Source organism: Caretta caretta, chromosome 2 (assembly GCF_965140235.1).
Source record: "Caretta caretta isolate rCarCar2 chromosome 2, rCarCar1.hap1, whole genome shotgun sequence".
NCBI lineage: Eukaryota > Metazoa > Chordata > Testudines > Cheloniidae > Caretta > Caretta caretta.
In genome coordinates, this window is record NC_134207.1 from 266,246,094 (window position 1) to 266,262,244 (window position 16,151).

The window sequence follows — 16,151 nt, forward strand, 5'->3', positions numbered from 1 at the left end:
GGATGGAGGCAGAGATGATACAGGGATGAGGATGGTGGTGACATAGGAGCAATGGTAATATGAGATAGGAGATGGCTGGGACATGGGGAAGAAGATGGTGTGATCAAGCAAGTGAGGTTGGACGAGGTGATGATGAGGGGTTGGTTGGGATGTGTGGGTGGTGGTGGTGGTCATGCAGAGACAGTGAGATGCACAGACAGTGGCAACACAGGGATGGCTGGGATGAGGGATCAAAACCAGTAGCAATACACGGATAGGTGGGAGCGGGGCTGGTGGTGGTCTTACAGAGATGGTTGGGATGTGGGGACGGAGATGGGAATAGCTGAGATGAGGACAGTGGGGAAGTGGAGGCAATAATTGTGATGGCTGAGAGGTGGGGATGGTGACAGGGGACAGGGATGGCTGCGGGGATGGGAACAGTGACAGGGAGATGGGGATGAGGACAGGGAGACAGGGTGGGGACAGGATGGGGGTGGCTGGGAGATGGGGATGGGGTTGGTGACAGGGATGACAAGGTGGTGGAGTTGGGATGGGGATGACAACAGAGGGATGGGGATGGCTGGGAGGTAGGGATGAAGCTGGGGGGATAGGGACGGGGAGAGGGGACAGGGGATAGGAAGAGGAGGCTGGGGAAGCTGGGAGGTGAGGACGGAGGAATGGGGAGGATAGGGAGAGGGGAGGGGGGAATGGGGAGAGGGGAAGGGGCCGGGGGGATGGGGAGAGGGCCGGGGGATGGGAAGGAGGCTGGGAAAGGGGGCGCTGGGAGGTGAGGACGAGGGGGATGTGAGGGGATGGAGAGAGGGGAAGGAGGCTGGGGAGAGGGGCCGGGGGATGGGAAGAGGAGGCTGGGGAAGGGGGCACTGGGAGGTGAGGATGGGGGAATTGGGGGGATGGGGAAAGGGGAAGGGGGATGGGAAGAGGAGGCTGGGGATGGGGGCGCTGGGAGAGGGGCCGGGGGGAACGGGGGGGGATGGAGAGACGGGATGGGGAAAGGGGCTGGGGGGAATTGGGGAGATGGGGAGAGGGGAAGGGGCCGGGGAGGGGGAAGGGGACAGGGGGAATTGGGGAGAGGGGAAGGGGAGGGGGATGGGGACAGGGGGAATTGGGGAAGGGGAGGGGGATGGGGAGATGGGAAGGGGCCGGGGAGGGGGATGGGAAGACGGGACGGGGAGAGGAGGGGATGGGGAGATGGGAAGGGGGGAGGAAGAGAGATGGGAAGGGGGCAGGAGGAGGAGGGGGATGGGGAGACGGGGAGGGGAGGGGGGGGACGGGGAGGGGGATGGGAAGACGGGGAGGGGAAGGGAGGGGACGGGGGGAATTTGGGGGATGGGGAGATGGGGAGAGGGGAAGGGGCCGGGGAGGGGGAAGGGGACAGGGGGAATTGGGGAGAGGGGAAGGGGAGGGGGATGGGGACAGGGGGAATTGGGGAAGGGGAGGGGGATGGGGAGATGGGAAGGGGCCGGGGAGGGGATGGGGAGATGGGAAGGGGGGAGGAAGAGAGATGGGAAGGGGGCAGGAGGAGGAGGGGGATGGGGAGACGGGGAGGGGAGGGGGGGGACGGGGAGGGGGATGGGAAGACGGGGAGGGGAAGGGAGGGGACGGGGGGAATTTGGGGGATGGGGAGATGGGGAGAGGAGAGGGACAGGGGCCGGGCAGGGGGATGGGGAGACGGGGAGGGGAGGGGAGGGGACCGGGGGGATGGGGAGACGGGACGGGGAGAGGGGGAAGGCCCGTGCAGCACCTGGCAGGGGCCCGGGCACCCGGTACTGAACTGGGACCGGCCGCTCTTCCCGCCGCTGCCAGCTCCCGCCGCGCCGCAGGCTCCGGGGCGCGGCTGGGGCCGGGGGTGTACACACCGTTACCATGACTACCGCCACTTCCCACCACGTCCGGAAGTGCTGCGGGAGAAGGCGGAAGCGAGGGGAGGCCGTTTCCGGCGGGGGCCCGCGGGCTCTGGTTGGCTACGGCGGCCGGGAGGGGCCAGCGCGGCGCTGGAGCGGACGGCGGCGCCTCTCTCCTCGCGCCTTGCCCTCGCTGCGGCGGCCGGGGCCCGGGCAGGCGCGCGGGGAAGATGCTGGAGGCGGCGGCCGAGCCGGAGCTGGACCCCGAGGACCTGGTGCATTTCTCGGTGGGGGACCTGCCCAGCCGCGGCTACGGGGTGATGGGCGAGATCCGGAGGCAGGGCAAGCTCTGCGACGTGACCCTCAAGGTACCGGGGCGGCGACCGGCCGGGGGGAGCACTGGGAATGGGGGGGCCCGATGTGGGGGGCGCATGGGATGGGGGGGAGCCCCGCCGGGGGGGGGGAGTGTGACATGGGATGGGGGGATGGGGCGGGGAACGGGATGCGGAGCTGTGAGGGTCGTGGGGCAATGGGATGGGGGGGCCCGATGTGCGGGGGGGGAGTGTGACATGGGATGGGGGGGGAACGGGATGCGGAGCTGTGAGGGTCGTGGGGCGATGGGATGGGGGGGCCCGATGTGCGGGGGGGGAGTGTGACATGGGATGGGGGGATGGGGGGGAACAGGATGCGGAGCTGTGAGGGTCGTGGGGCAATGGGATGGGGGGGCCCGATGTGCGGGGGGGGCACATGGGATGGGGGGATGGGGCGGGGAACGGGATGCGGAGCTGTGAGGGTCGTGGGGCGATGGGATGGGGGGGCCCGATGTGCGGGGGGGGCACATGGGATGGGGGGATGGGGCGGGGAACGGGATGCGGAGCTGTGAGGGTCGTGGGGCAATGGGATGGGGGGGCCCGATGTGCGGGGGGGGGCATATGGGATGGGGGGGAACGGGGTGCGGAGCTGTGAGGGTCGTGGGGCGATGGGATGGGGGGGCCCGATGTGCGGGGGGGGAGTGTGACATGGGATGGGGGGGGAACGGGGTGCGGAGCTGTGAGGGTCGTGGGGCGATGGGATGGGGGGGCCCGATGTGCGGGGGAGAGTGTGACATGGGATGGGGGGATGGGGGGGAACGGGATGCGGAGCTGTGAGGGTCGTGGGGCGATGGGATGGGGGGGCCCGATGTGCGGGGGGGGAGTGTGACATGGGATGGGGTGGGGAACAGGATGCGGAGCTGTGAGGGTCGTGGGGCAATGGGATGGGGGGGCCCGATGTGCGGGGGGGGCACATGGGATGGGGGGATGGGGCGGGGAACGGGATGCGGAGCTGTGAGGGTCGTGGGGCGATGGGATGGGGGGGCCCGATGTGCGGGGGGGGCACATGGGATGGGGGGATGGGGCGGGGAACGGGATGCGGAGCTGTGAGGGTCGTGGGGCGATGGGATGGGGGGCCCGATGGGATGGGGGGGTGACACAGGATGGGGCGGGGAACGGGATGCGGAGCTGTGAGGGTCATGGGGCAATGGGATGGGGGGGTCCAATGTGTGGGGGGGTGACACGGGATGGGGCGGGGAACGGGATGCAGAGCTGTGAGGGTCGTGGGGCAATGGGATGGGGGGGCCCGATACCTATACCAGTTTGTGGCGCCAATCCTATGAGCCTTCGTCCCCCACAGGAGGCAGAAGCAGCAGCTCTGTATAAATGGGTGCCTAGGCTATAGACTGTGTCACATACAAAGGGGAGTTGAAGTCCAACCCAACCATAGTTTGCTAATCTCCATTCACGTCGTATGCCTTTGGGTGGAAAGGTGCGTCAAGTGAGTCATCTAGTGCAGTTCTTCTCACCCTAAATATTTGTTTAGATGACTTGCCACTAGTCATCCTTGCATGCCAGGAGTGGCCCCATGAATAGTTCTGTGTTCTCCACTGAGGTGCCATAGGAAATATTTGTTAATTTAAGATGTTCCCACAGCTATCAATCTCGCAATTCTCTCTAATGCAAGGCTGGCTAGCACTGTTGTGAAGCAGGAATCTTAGCTAAAATATGCATGCTAGAAATTAATATTGCTCAGGGAGCTTATGTTTTTGCTGCTTGGAGATATTATTTATTGTGTTACAGTAACTTCTAGGTCCCACAATCAGGGATCTGTACACACACAAAATGTAGAGGTGGTTATAATAGAGAAATACTGATCTGAACCTATAAATCAGAGTAACAGGTTGGCATAGCATTCACCCTTTGATGCTAAGGTATGTGAGCCGTAGAGAGGTTACTGCAAGACAGATACTGTCATTAGGCTGCTAATTCAGATGTCGCCCAGGATGGTGGTAGCAAAAAATTGTTACAACTTTTTTAGTGGCCAAAGCAAAATGAGTCTGGAGTTCAGTCCAGTGTCTGGTGGATGTGTCGACATCACAAAATCTACAGCAGCAATTGGAACCCTTATTGATCCTCTCAGTCAAGAGTCCAAGCACTGACCGAATCATGGACATTGTACTCCCTTCTAATTCCCAGAGGGTGGTCACTCTACATCAGGGTTGACACGCATTGGTGGGGCGAAGAATTGGCTTGCTGCTACCTGAACTGTTTCTCTTTTGTGGAGAAATGGAAAATCAGTCTCTAGGACTGTCAACCCATTATCTTTCAAGATCATTTAATTCACTATCTGAAAAAGAATAAAACCCCTGAAGCCTGAACACGCTAAGTACAACATAGGAATTGCCACACTGCATCAGGCAAGTGGTCCCTCTAGTCCAGTATCTGAGTGTGGCCCATAGCAGATCCTTCAGAGGAAAATGCTAGAATCCCTGTTAAAGTTAATAACAGAATAGGAGTTTTTAGATGTATACAGTGCTGCTGTTGCCATGCTCAAAGCATGTGACCAGTCCAGTGAGTACAAAATTCATACTATTGAATTAAACCCTAAAATGTTCCCCAGTCTGCACAGATTGAGATTCTTCACCCATTTCCCTCTGCCTTAGAAAGAGATTTACATAAATAAATAGATTTTGCATTCCTTACATTGAGTGGTGTGGGTTACGTACATTTAAATGAGGAATACACAAGAATATTTTGTAAAGCAGCATTCACCAGTGTATTGTCTGTGTAATGGCCATGAACAAAGTTGTGCTGTCTGAGCCCTGGTCTACACTAGGAGTTGAGGTCGAATTTAGCAGCGTTAAATCGATTTAACCCTGCACCCGTCCGCATGACGAAGCCCTTTTTTTCGACTTAAAGGGTTCTTAAAATCGATTTCCTTACTCCACCCCTGACAAGGGGATTAGCCCTGAAATCGGCCTTGCTGGGTCGAATTTGGGGTACTGTGGACGCAATTAGACGGTATTGGCCTCCGGGAGCTATCCCAGAGTGCTCCACTGTGACCGCTCTGGACAACACTCTCAACTCAGATGCACTGGCCAGGTAGACAGGAAAAGGCCTGCGAACTTCTGAATTTCAGTTTCCTGTTTGGCCAGCGTGGCAAGCTGCAGGTGACCATGCAGAGCTTATCAGCAGAGGGGGCCATGATGGAGTCCCAGAATCGCAAAAGAGCTCCAGCATGGACCGAACGGGAGGTACAGGATTTGATTGCTGTATGGGGAGAGGAATCCATGCTATCAGAACTCCGTTCCAGTTTTCGAAATGCCAAAACATTTGTCAAAATCTCCCAGGGCATGAAGGACAGAGGCCATAACAGGGACCCGAAGCAGTGCTGTGTGAAACTTAAGGAGCTGAGGCAAGCCTACCAGAAAACCAGAGAGGCGAACGGCCCCTCCGGGTCCAAGCCCCAAACATGCCACTTCTATGATGAGCTGCATGCTATTTTAGGGGGTTCAGCCACCACTACCCCAGCCGTGTTGTTTGACTCCTTCAGTGGAGATGGAGGCAACACAGCAGCGGGTTTTGGGGACGAGGAAGATGATGATGATGAAGTTGTAGATAGCTCACAGCAAGCAAGTGGAGAAACCAGTTTTCCAGACAGCCAGTAACTGTTTCTCACCCTGGACCTGGAGCCAGTACCCCCCTGAACCCACCCAAGGCTGCCTCCCGGACCCGCCACGTGGAGAAGGGACTGCTGGTGAGTGTACCTTTTAAAATACTATACATGGTTTAAAAGCAAGCATGTTTAATGATTAATTTGCCCTGGCATTCATGGCTCTCCTGGATATACTCCCAAAGCCTTTGCAAAAGGTTTCTGGGGAGGGCAGCCTTATTCCATCCACCATGGTAGGACATTTTACCACTCCAGGCCAGTAGCACATACTCGGGAATCACTGTAGAACAAAGCATTGCAGTGTATGTTTGCTGGCGTTCAAACAACATCCATTCTTTATCTTGCTATGCTCTCCTCAGGAGAGTGATATCATTCATGGTCAGCTGGTTGAAATAGGGTGCTTTTCTTAAGGGGACATTCAGAGGTGCCCGTTCCTGCTGGGCTGTTTGCCTGTGGCTGAACAGAAATGTTCCCCACTGTTAGCCACGGGGAGGGAGGAGGCGCTAGCCATGCGCTGGGGGGAGGCAAAATGTGACCTTGGAACAAAAGCATATGTGCTATGTATGTAATGCTAACAGCAAGGTTTACCATGCAAGAGTGTACCCATTGTTCTATAAAATGTGTCTTTTTATATACCACTATCCCTTTTTTTTTCTCCACCAGCTGCATGTGTTTCAAGGATCACAGGATCTTCTCCTTCCCAGAGGCTAGTGAAGATTAGAAGGCGAAAAAAAATGCACTCGTGATGAAATGTTCTCTGAGCTCATGCTGTCCTCCCACACTGACAGAGCACAGACGAATGCGTGGAGGCAGACAATGTTGGAGTGCAGGAAAGCACAAAATGACCGGGAGGAGAGGTGGCGGGCTGAAGAGAGGGCTGAAGCTGAAAGGTGGCGGCAGCATGATGAGAGGAGGCAGGATTCAATGCTGAGGCTGCTGGAAGATCAAACCAATATGGTTGAGCTGCGTATGGTGGAGCTGCAGGAAAGGCAGCAGGAGCACAGACCGCCGCTACAGCCCCTGTTTAACCAACCGCCCTCCTCCCCAAGTTCCATAGCCTCCTCACGCAGACGCCCAAGAACGCGGGGAGGGGGCCTCTGGCCCCCCAGCCACTCCATCCCAGAGGATTGCCCAAGCAACAGAAGGCTGGCATTCAATAAGTTTTAAAGTTTTAAACTTTTAAAATGCTGTGTGGCCTTGTCCTTCCCTCCTCCACCAACCCTCCTGGGCTACCTTGGTAGTTATCCCCCTATTTGTGTGATGAATGAATAAAGAATGCATGAATGTGAAGCAACAATGACTTTATTGCCTCTGCAAGCGGTGATCGAAGGGAGGAGGGGAGGGTGGTTAGCTTACAGGGAAGTAGAGTGAACCAAGGGGCGGGGGGTTTCATCAAGGAGAAACAAACAGACCTTTCACACCGTAGCCTGGCCAGTCATGAAACTGGTTTTCAAAGCTTCTCTGATGCGCACCGCGCCCTCCTGTGCTCTTCTAACTGCCATGGTGTCTGGCTGTGCGTAACCAGCAGCCAGGCGATTTGCCTCAACCTCCCACCCCGCCATAAATGTCTCCCCCTTACTCTCACAGATATTGTGGAACGCACAGTAAGCAGTAATAACAGTGGGAATATTGGTTTCGCTGAGGTCTAACCAAGTCAGTGAGCTGCACCAGTGCGCTTTTAAACGTCCAAATGCACATTCTACCACCATTCTGCACTTGCTCAGCCTGTAGTTGAACAGCTCCTGACTACTGTCCAGGCTGCCTGTGTACGGCTTCATGAGCCATGGCATTAAGGGGTAGGCTGGGTCCCCAAGGATACATATAGGCATTTCAACATCCCCAGTGGTTATTTTCTGGTCTGGGAATAAAGTCCCTTCCTGCAGCTTTTGAAACAGACCAGAGTTCCTGAAGATGCGAGCGTCATGTACCTTTCCCGGCCATCCCACGTTGATGTTGGTGAAACGTCCCTTGTGATTCACCAGAGCTTGCAGCACTATTGAAAAGTACCCCTTGCGGTTTATGTACTCGGCAGCTTGGTGCTCCGGTGCCAAGATAGGGATATGGGTTCTGTCTATGGCCCTACCACAGTTAGGGAATCCCATTGCAGCAAAGCCATCCACTATGACGTGCACATTTCAAGGGTCACTACCCTTGATATCGACAGATCTTTGATTGTGTTGGCTACTTGCATCACGGCCGCCCCTACAGTAGATTTGCCCACTCCAAATGGATTCCCGACTGACCGGTAGCTGTCTGGCGTTGCAAGCTTCCACAGGGCTATTGCTGCTCGCTTCTCAACTGTGAGGGCTGCTCTCATCTTGGTATTCTTGCACCTCAGGGCAGGGGAAAGCAAGTCACAAAGTTCCATGAAAGTGCCCTTACGCATGCGAAAGTTTTGCAGCCACTGGGAATCGTCCCAGACCCGCAACGCTATGCGGTCCCACCAGTCTGTGCTTGTTTCCCGGGCCCAGAATCAGTATTCCACCGCATGAGCTTGCCCCATTAGCACCATGATGCCCACCTTGCCAGGGCCCATGCTTTGAGAGAAGTCTGTGTCCATGTCCTCATCACTCTCGTCACCGCGTTGACGTTGCCTACTCGCCCGGTTTCGCTTTGCCAGGTTCTGGTGCTACATATACTGCTGGATAATGCGTGTGGTGTGTAATGTGCTCCTAATCGCCAAAGTGATCTGAGCGGGCTCCATGCTTGCCGTGGTTTGGCGTCTGCACGGAAAAAAGGTGCAGAACAATTGTCTGCCGTTGCCCTGACGGAGGGAGGGGCAACTGACGACGTGGCTTACAGGGTTGGCTTACAGGGAATAAAAATCAACAAAGGGGGTGGCTTTGCGAGAAACTGAATGGCCCCCTCAAGGATAGAACTCAAAACTGGGTTTAGCAGGCAGTTGATTTCTCAGAGGGAGGGAGGGAGGAGAAAATGAATACAAAACGAATCAGGTCTATTTCTTGTTTTGAGCCACTTCATCTATCTTTATACATCTTGCTGGCAGCAGACTGTGCAGTACGACTGCTAGCCATCGTCAACACCTGGGTGCTCGGCAGAAGACGGTGCAGTATGACTACTGGCTATCGTCTTCTGCTAGCTGCAGATTAAAAGACAGTGCACTGCCGGTAGGACTTAATCGCCTGAGACGAAACAAGGAAAATGACCTGGCTGAGTCACTCCCATGTTTGCCCAAGCGCCCAGTTAAAAGAGCACCCAGGACTACGTCGACCATGGCTACCAGTCATACTGCACTGTCTGCTGCCAAAAGGCAATAAACTGCTGCTGTGTAGCAATGCAGTACCGCGTCTGCCAGCACCCAGGAGACATACGGTGACAGTGAGCTGAGCGGGCTCCATGCTTGCGGTGGTATGGCATCTGCACAGGTAACTCAAGAAAAAAGGTGCAGAACGATTGTCTGCCCTTGCTTTCACGGAGGGAGGGAGGGAACGGGGGCCTGATGATATGTACCCAGAACCACCCGCGACAATGTTTTAGCCCCATCAGGCACTGGGATTTCTACCCAGAATTCAAATAGGCGGTAGAGACTGCGGGAACTGTGGGATAACTACCCACAGTGCAACGCTCCAGAAGTCGACGGTTGCCTCGGTACTGTGAACACACTCCACCGACTACATGCACTTAGAGCATTTGTGTGGGGACACACACAATTGACTATAAAAATGCTTTCTACAAAACCGACTTCTATAAATTCAACCTAATTTCGTAGTGTAGACATACCCTAAGATATAATGTTTGGGATAGGCTTGCTAGCCATAATCAGAGAATCCCCTTCACAACTTAGATGATCATGCTTGGTAGTTTCTTAGAGAGAAAGTATTGACCTCTATCTATATAGCGCTGTGTTTCTCAGTGTGTGTGGATGTCTGATGGAGATGGGAAGCCTCTCACTCCTGAGATGTTAGCATCTAAAGTAGTTGCCACCTGATGTGTCTTTAACCTATTTGAAACTAGTCCGGTTCCACATTCCTTTGTGTCTAGATGCTATAGCATTACATCTGCCTAAGCTAGATCACAAATTCCACTATCACAGTTGGGTCCTTGGTGGTCTTTGTGGCAGAGGCTTGAGCAATCCTCCCAAGCTTGCTTTTGATACATATTTCAGGGGGAGAAGGTGAGGTTTGAAGTGCCAATACCTGTGAAATAGCTTTTGTGTTGATAAAAGACTTTGACGTCTAAGGCTATTTCATTAATACTATTTTCTCTTCAAGAGTGTCTTTCCATATAAGTAATCATGATAGTGAAATATCCTACTTCTCTGCCACTTCCACCGGCTGTCAACTCACTTTTCAGCACTGACCTGCATGTTCTTTAGCAGTTGAGTTCACATGGTTCATTCTCTTCAAGCCAGATCTTTCTTCCTGATCATTCAGTACAAGATGCCTTTTCCAGCTTTATTCATTATGCAGCACTGGGTATTATGGAAGCAAATTTTGAGTGTGTTTTTCAAGTAGATACAGCAGCCACTTTAATACATAGCTGACTTATGAAAAGTACTTTTTCCACTGATCTTGTGGGCCATAGCACAGATCAGTTGAATAAGGGTCTCTTCTCCAGTGTTGATCAGCACTTTAACCATGTTGGAAGACAATGGCTGTAAATGGGATTCCCCTAGCATATGATAGTGGTTGCTGGGTGGACAGGAGCTAAGTGGTTCAGTGGTGTTAGCTCTACCTAACTTTCTGCTTCCTGTAAGTAGAGACAGAAGGGACAAAATCAGTGACAAAAATGAGTTTTATGGCGATAACTGAAAGAGGAGCTCATTTAATATGATGAATAGTAAAACTTGAAAATTTACTATTTATTATTTGGATTACAATGAATTAATCTTGGAGTGTCTTAACTCCTGTGTTAAAGGCTGAATTCAATATTTAACTGTAGTCTGTGGGCCTGGGGTATGAATCTAGGACAATACCTTACTCTGGATCTACAGACATCAATAGGAGGTTTGTACGTTGTTGTTAAAGTCCCTGTATCTCACTTGGCTCATTAATTGTGCTAATCTTTGGGACCACTTCTGGTTTTTGCTCTTCTTCTTTTCTGAGTGCTTAGCTGACTCTGTAGTTCTAGAGTCAGTGCCTCAATAAGATGAATAGGTCGGAGGACGGGAGGAGTTCACAGCTTTCAGACATCCTCTTTGTCTGTTTGCATACTCAGGCCCGGTCTGCACTACAGAGTTAGGTTGATGTAAGCTGCCTTTCATTGACCTACGCCAACTTAATAGCTCGACCTCCATGAGTGGCGTAGAGTCAAGGTTGATGTAGTTAGGTTGATGCGGTGTCACTGTAGGCACTGCGTTGCTTTCGTTGACTGTTACTGGCTTTCAGGAGCTGTCCCAAGCTGACAGCTCAATCATTACAGGCACTCCTGGGGAGGACATGCACCTCCAACACAAGGAGCAAAGTGTAGACACGTACAAAACAATGTAATTACTGTGGCGGCTGTATGCTGACGTAAGTTAAGTCAGCTTAATTTTGTAGTGTAGACATGGCCTCAGGCTGACAACACTACATCAGTTTTTACATTTGGCTCATGTTTGAAAAAATAATTTCACAACCATAGTGTCTAGAAACTTTAATTTTAAAATGAAAGACTCTGAATGTGTCATTAGGGCCACATAAATAAGCTGGGTATTTGACACCTCTACTTGTCTAATGGAAAAGTGCATGATTAACAAACAGCAGTATTCAAATGATCATTGCCAAGAGAAACCTGTAAGATAACTTTAACATTGTACCAGGCTTGCAACACTTCTCTTCCAACTTGTTTTCTCATCTGAGAATCACTGCCGCTGCAATTCAGGTTGCTCAATAGACCATGGTGCTGTTTCAGCAGCAGGTGGCAGCTTGTTTTAGATGCGATTAGACAAAGAAGTGCTGATTTGACTCGATCTGTCAAATCTCTGATTATTCTAAGCTGGGTTTGGGGAAGTCTGTCACTGCTCCTCATGATCATCTCTCTGACCACAAGGTTTCTGGGGCAGAAGTTGAGCTGTGTGTCTGGCACAAGCGCACCCTGCTAGGGTACAAGGTGCCCATTGAGGGCTCATGCCCTTTCATTTCTGCGCCAACATACAGGGTTTGTCTGGGTTGCTAAAATCAGGGGCTTGAAACGCCATTCCTTATTCCAGTCTTTCTCAAACTCTTCCAGATTGTGGATCCCTCCTTAAGTTAGATACTATTTTGTGTGCACCTCTCTTCCCAGCCCCCATTCCACTACAGTAACTCCTCGCTTAAAGTTGTAGTTATGGTCTTGAAAAATGTGACTTTAAGCAAAACGATGTTAAGCAAATCCAATTTCCCCATAAGAATTAATGTAAATGGAACACACAGTGGTATTGTACTTTAAACTCAGAGGAGCCAGGTAGATTTTTTGGACTCCAATTTCTTACATTCCTTTATCTGCTGTGGATTGCCTCCAGCCTGGTATACATGCAATTTTCCTGGATGGCCAGTGAAAAGGAATGCTGTTGATTAGTTTGAACTATGCAGAGAACTATTCCCTACTCACAACCTTTACTGCAAGACCCAAAGAGGATCTAATGTAAATAGGGGGGGGTTAGGTTCCATTTAAATTTCTTGTTCATGCCATTTTCCCTTTGTTTTAAAGCTATCAGTTGGCCCTAGTAATTCCAATAAGGCATTTTTTCTTCTGTTGCTCTAGATGCTTATTGATATCTTTGCAGGCAGTTGTGTTTTATGAGAGGTTTTTTTTTATATCTAACTACTGTTACACTGTATCGAACATGAGGGGATATTTTTATACATAGTGATTGGCTGAATGGTGACATGTGACAATACCCTAAATTGGAATGTTTGATTATCTTCCTCCTATCTGAGGGCTTGTCTACATTACCACTTAAATCGATGTAACTTACATTGCTCAGGGGTGTGAAAAGGCCACCCCACTGAGCGGTGTAAGTTACATCAACTTAAAGCGGTGTCCACACTGTGCTGTGTTGGTGGGAGTTGCTCTCCTGCCGGCATAGCTTCTGCCTCTCGTTGAGGTGGAGTAATTATGCTGACAGGAGAGTGCTCTCCCATCAGCATAGTGCATCTTTACCAGACATGCTACAGCTGTCCCGGTGTAGCACGATAGCATAGACTTGCCCTAAGCTTATGCTGTTTTTGACTCTCTAATTTACACTAGAGTTGACTGCTTTGTCTTTTTGCCCTTTCGCTTTTCCCTCAGAATGTAATAGCCCCAGAAATCATAGCAAAAAAAAGGTCCAGTGTCACATTAGGTAGCTGTGGTCCTGTTAACAAAGGCTCTTAAAGATGTTTAACCAAAAAAAAAAAAAATGACGAGATCTTTGCACCAAGGGGTTTACTGATGGATTCTCAGTTATGCAGCCTCCTGTTGTCATGAAAACAATAGATGTCTTTTTATTACACCTACTGTGTTTTTCTATGAAGAAGGCTCCATTATGTGCTGGAACTAATTAATATTTTAAGCATGTGGGTGTGTAGTGGAGAATGATTTTTCATTAGTGTACTACACATCATTGTAAAGGAACATTGCATAATATCCTTTGTCAGAAGTGGAATAAACTGCGTGGGTGATTCTGCCTGTAATGGGTTCCACTGAATCCCTGTAAACCGTGTCTTTCTCCAGGAAACTTCAAGACGCCTGCTAATATGGATTGTAAAATATTTCTAAAATAGTTTTATCCTTCTGTAAACTCTTACCAGACTCCTTGGCCTTTATTACTAAGATTTTTGCTCAGGAAATTGAAGGGTTAAAAGAGCTAATTGGAGCATGCAAGTGATATACAAGATGCTCTCAAACAGCTCTATGAATCCTGACCAGTAGTGCCCTGTTTTGTCTCTTCCTGGGGCTCCTGTCAACAGCACTTTAGTCCTTGGCATTTCAGTTGTGCTTGAAGACCAACTTAAATGTTAGTCTGTAAAAGTGAAAGGTGAATGTACTAATCTGTATGAACTCATAAGAGTGCCTGTATTTTTATGACCTCACAGATGTTCTCATGGCACAGATTAGGTCATTGCAAATGGAAGCTTCTGACTTAAAGTATGGATGAAATCTTAAAAGATCCTTGTGTCATGCTGTCTGGAGTGGCTCACAACTGAGTGCCTTCCTTAGGGCAGACTGTCAAAAACAGGGCAGACACTCTGAACTGGTGGTGTGCTCTATAATTAGATTTCACCAAACTGGTAACAAATGTGAACTTCTGGATCACGAAAACAGTCTTATCATGGGTTCACAGACAGAGTCCTCTTAGACTCGCCAGTCCATCTTGCCACCCAGACAAACTGACGTAATGATAAGTGATCACTTAAACCAAATGTTCCGATTGCTTCCAGTCACTTACCCCAAATCAGTTGGTGCTCTTGATCTTACATCAAAAAAAACACCTTTAGCCAATCCTGTAATAAACTCTCTAAAGGTTTATTAGGAAAAAGAAATGAGTTATTTACAGGTTAAAGCAAGTAAACACGCACACACACACACACAAGTGAGTTATCGCCTAAATCCTAAGAGTGACAGAGTTGTAGTGATCTGGCAATTTAAAGTGTGTCTCAGGGCGGGCTCAAGATCTCTGGCTTTAGTTTGTCTCTAGCATTGTCAGAGTTCAAACAGTCAGCAAGATGGAAAATTTTCCTCTGACTTTGTTTTATTTCCTTCATTCAGCTTCCAAGTCCACAGGACAAGCTTCCTTGCCCATAGCACTTCCATGGTGCAACAGGGCCAGTAACCAATTCTCTATATTGGGATGTTCCTTGATGGCCCATCTGATTTTGATAGTCCTTCTGGGTGGGTGCGGGAGACGAGCTTCAAAGCAAACATTTTCAAAGTTATAAAGCAAAACTGACGTATTTTCTTATAGCCTGGAATACACACATTACGTGAGATTAATGCATGCAAGCATTTTGTAGTCTAAACACTGGATGCATTCTTACAAGACTGATACCTATTTTGAGCAAAACAAACGTACAGGTGAACTGGCCAGTCTCCAGCTATGAGTTTAATTCTTAGCTAATGCCTGCAGCCTGGGCAAGAGCTGGCATCTGGCCTGCCTATGTCCCACCGTGTTTTAGGCAAATATCGCTTAGTAACATGGAACAAAGGACAGCAGATATTGAAAATGACACATCAGCGATAGATGTTTTAAAGTAGAATGCTTCAGTTTGCCTTGTGAGAGCAATTGCTCTGTAAAACCCTGTTTTGGGGTGCTGCTATGCAAAACACCAAATCTTTAGATTTAGCCACTTCTTACTTTCTTTGGAAACAACTGTTTTAACTTCAACTGAGCTGCCCATCTAATTCCTTTTTTCTTTGGATGCGTTCAGTCCAGGGAATGATCTGTCCAATGAATGTCTAGAATGTATTGGTTTGTTTAAATTTACAACAAAAAGTAAATGCCTTTCCTCTTTGTCTGCTTTTAAACTGGGCTCAGTAAGATGCCCCGATAAAGGCTGGGCATAATGGTCAATTCAAAAAATTGCACTGTTATGTGAAAGATGACCTACAAAATCAAAACAGAAACTGAACGGCCCCAATAACATGTATTGAATGCTCATGCTAACTGTGGTGCCTTAACATGGCTTTACTAAACCCTAAACTGGGGGGGCAATAATCACTTTACTGTTGCTGCACGTACTAAACGTGTAGTAGTTCAAAGAACACTTGCTCATGCTGTCGTACCACAGGGACTGCTGGCATTGGAGAGTCAGAGCCATCATGCTGGGTGATGTTTTTAGTGAGACCATGTATTACCAAAACCCCGTGGAACTGATACTTTTTCGTGCTTTCCACCACTTCTGACTCTTGATCGACTTTTAATACATTTTACACCTTCAAACTATTGTAGAAGCACTTACCTTCAATGGTCCTGGGAGGTGGGTGATAATCAACTCAGTCATATAGGTGCGGGAAACTGAGGCACTATGGTACAGTGATTTGGCCAAAGTCAGCTGTGGACAGGTTGAGAATAGGGCCCAGCTGATCCCGCATCCCAGTAGTGCATTCAGACCACGAGATAACGTTGTCTCCCCTGAAAGCTGGCTCAGTTGCTGTCTCATTTCCACTCTTCCTGCTCTTCGTTGTGCGCTGAGTAATTCCACAGCCTGATGCTTGTGGCGGGATTTGTTCACCCACATGGAAGTGATTATGCAAAAACAAAATCTCTTCCAACAGTTAGACACAGAGAGCGGTAATTCACCATGATGGTATAGGAAATTCCATTAAAGAACATTTGCATAGTAGGAGTCTGTTACACTTCATTAACTTCCTGAGGTGCAGAGGCTCTTTGTCTGAAAATTTCCTTCCTCTCTGTGGGCTTGA

General features: G+C 50.2%; 2 protein-coding genes across 8 annotated transcripts in view; one reads left to right on the top strand and one right to left on the bottom strand.

Annotated features, from left to right (window-relative positions):
- KIF9 (kinesin family member 9) overlaps positions 1–1,977 on the bottom strand; it is a 47,277-nt gene extending 45,300 nt beyond the window's left edge. For 2 of the 6 annotated variants that reach the window (XM_048837349.2, XM_048837346.2), the window contains exon 1: positions 1,742–1,913. The gene's annotated coding sequence lies outside the window, so the exon portion shown is untranslated. Of the gene's footprint in view, positions 1–1,741 lie in introns of all 6 variants that reach the window. The other 4 variants (XM_048837348.2, XM_048837347.2, XM_075126079.1 and 1 more) reach the window with 4 other exon arrangements.
- The window catches only part of KLHL18 (kelch like family member 18), a 36,770-nt gene continuing 22,595 nt past the window's right edge, over positions 1,977–16,151 (top strand). For both annotated transcript variants that reach the window (XM_048837350.2, XM_048837351.2), the window contains exon 1: positions 1,977–2,209. In XM_048837350.2, the coding sequence (XP_048693307.2) occupies positions 2,072–2,209 (138 nt within the window). In that variant the 5' untranslated portion in view covers positions 1,977–2,071. The remainder of the gene's footprint in view (positions 2,210–16,151) is intronic.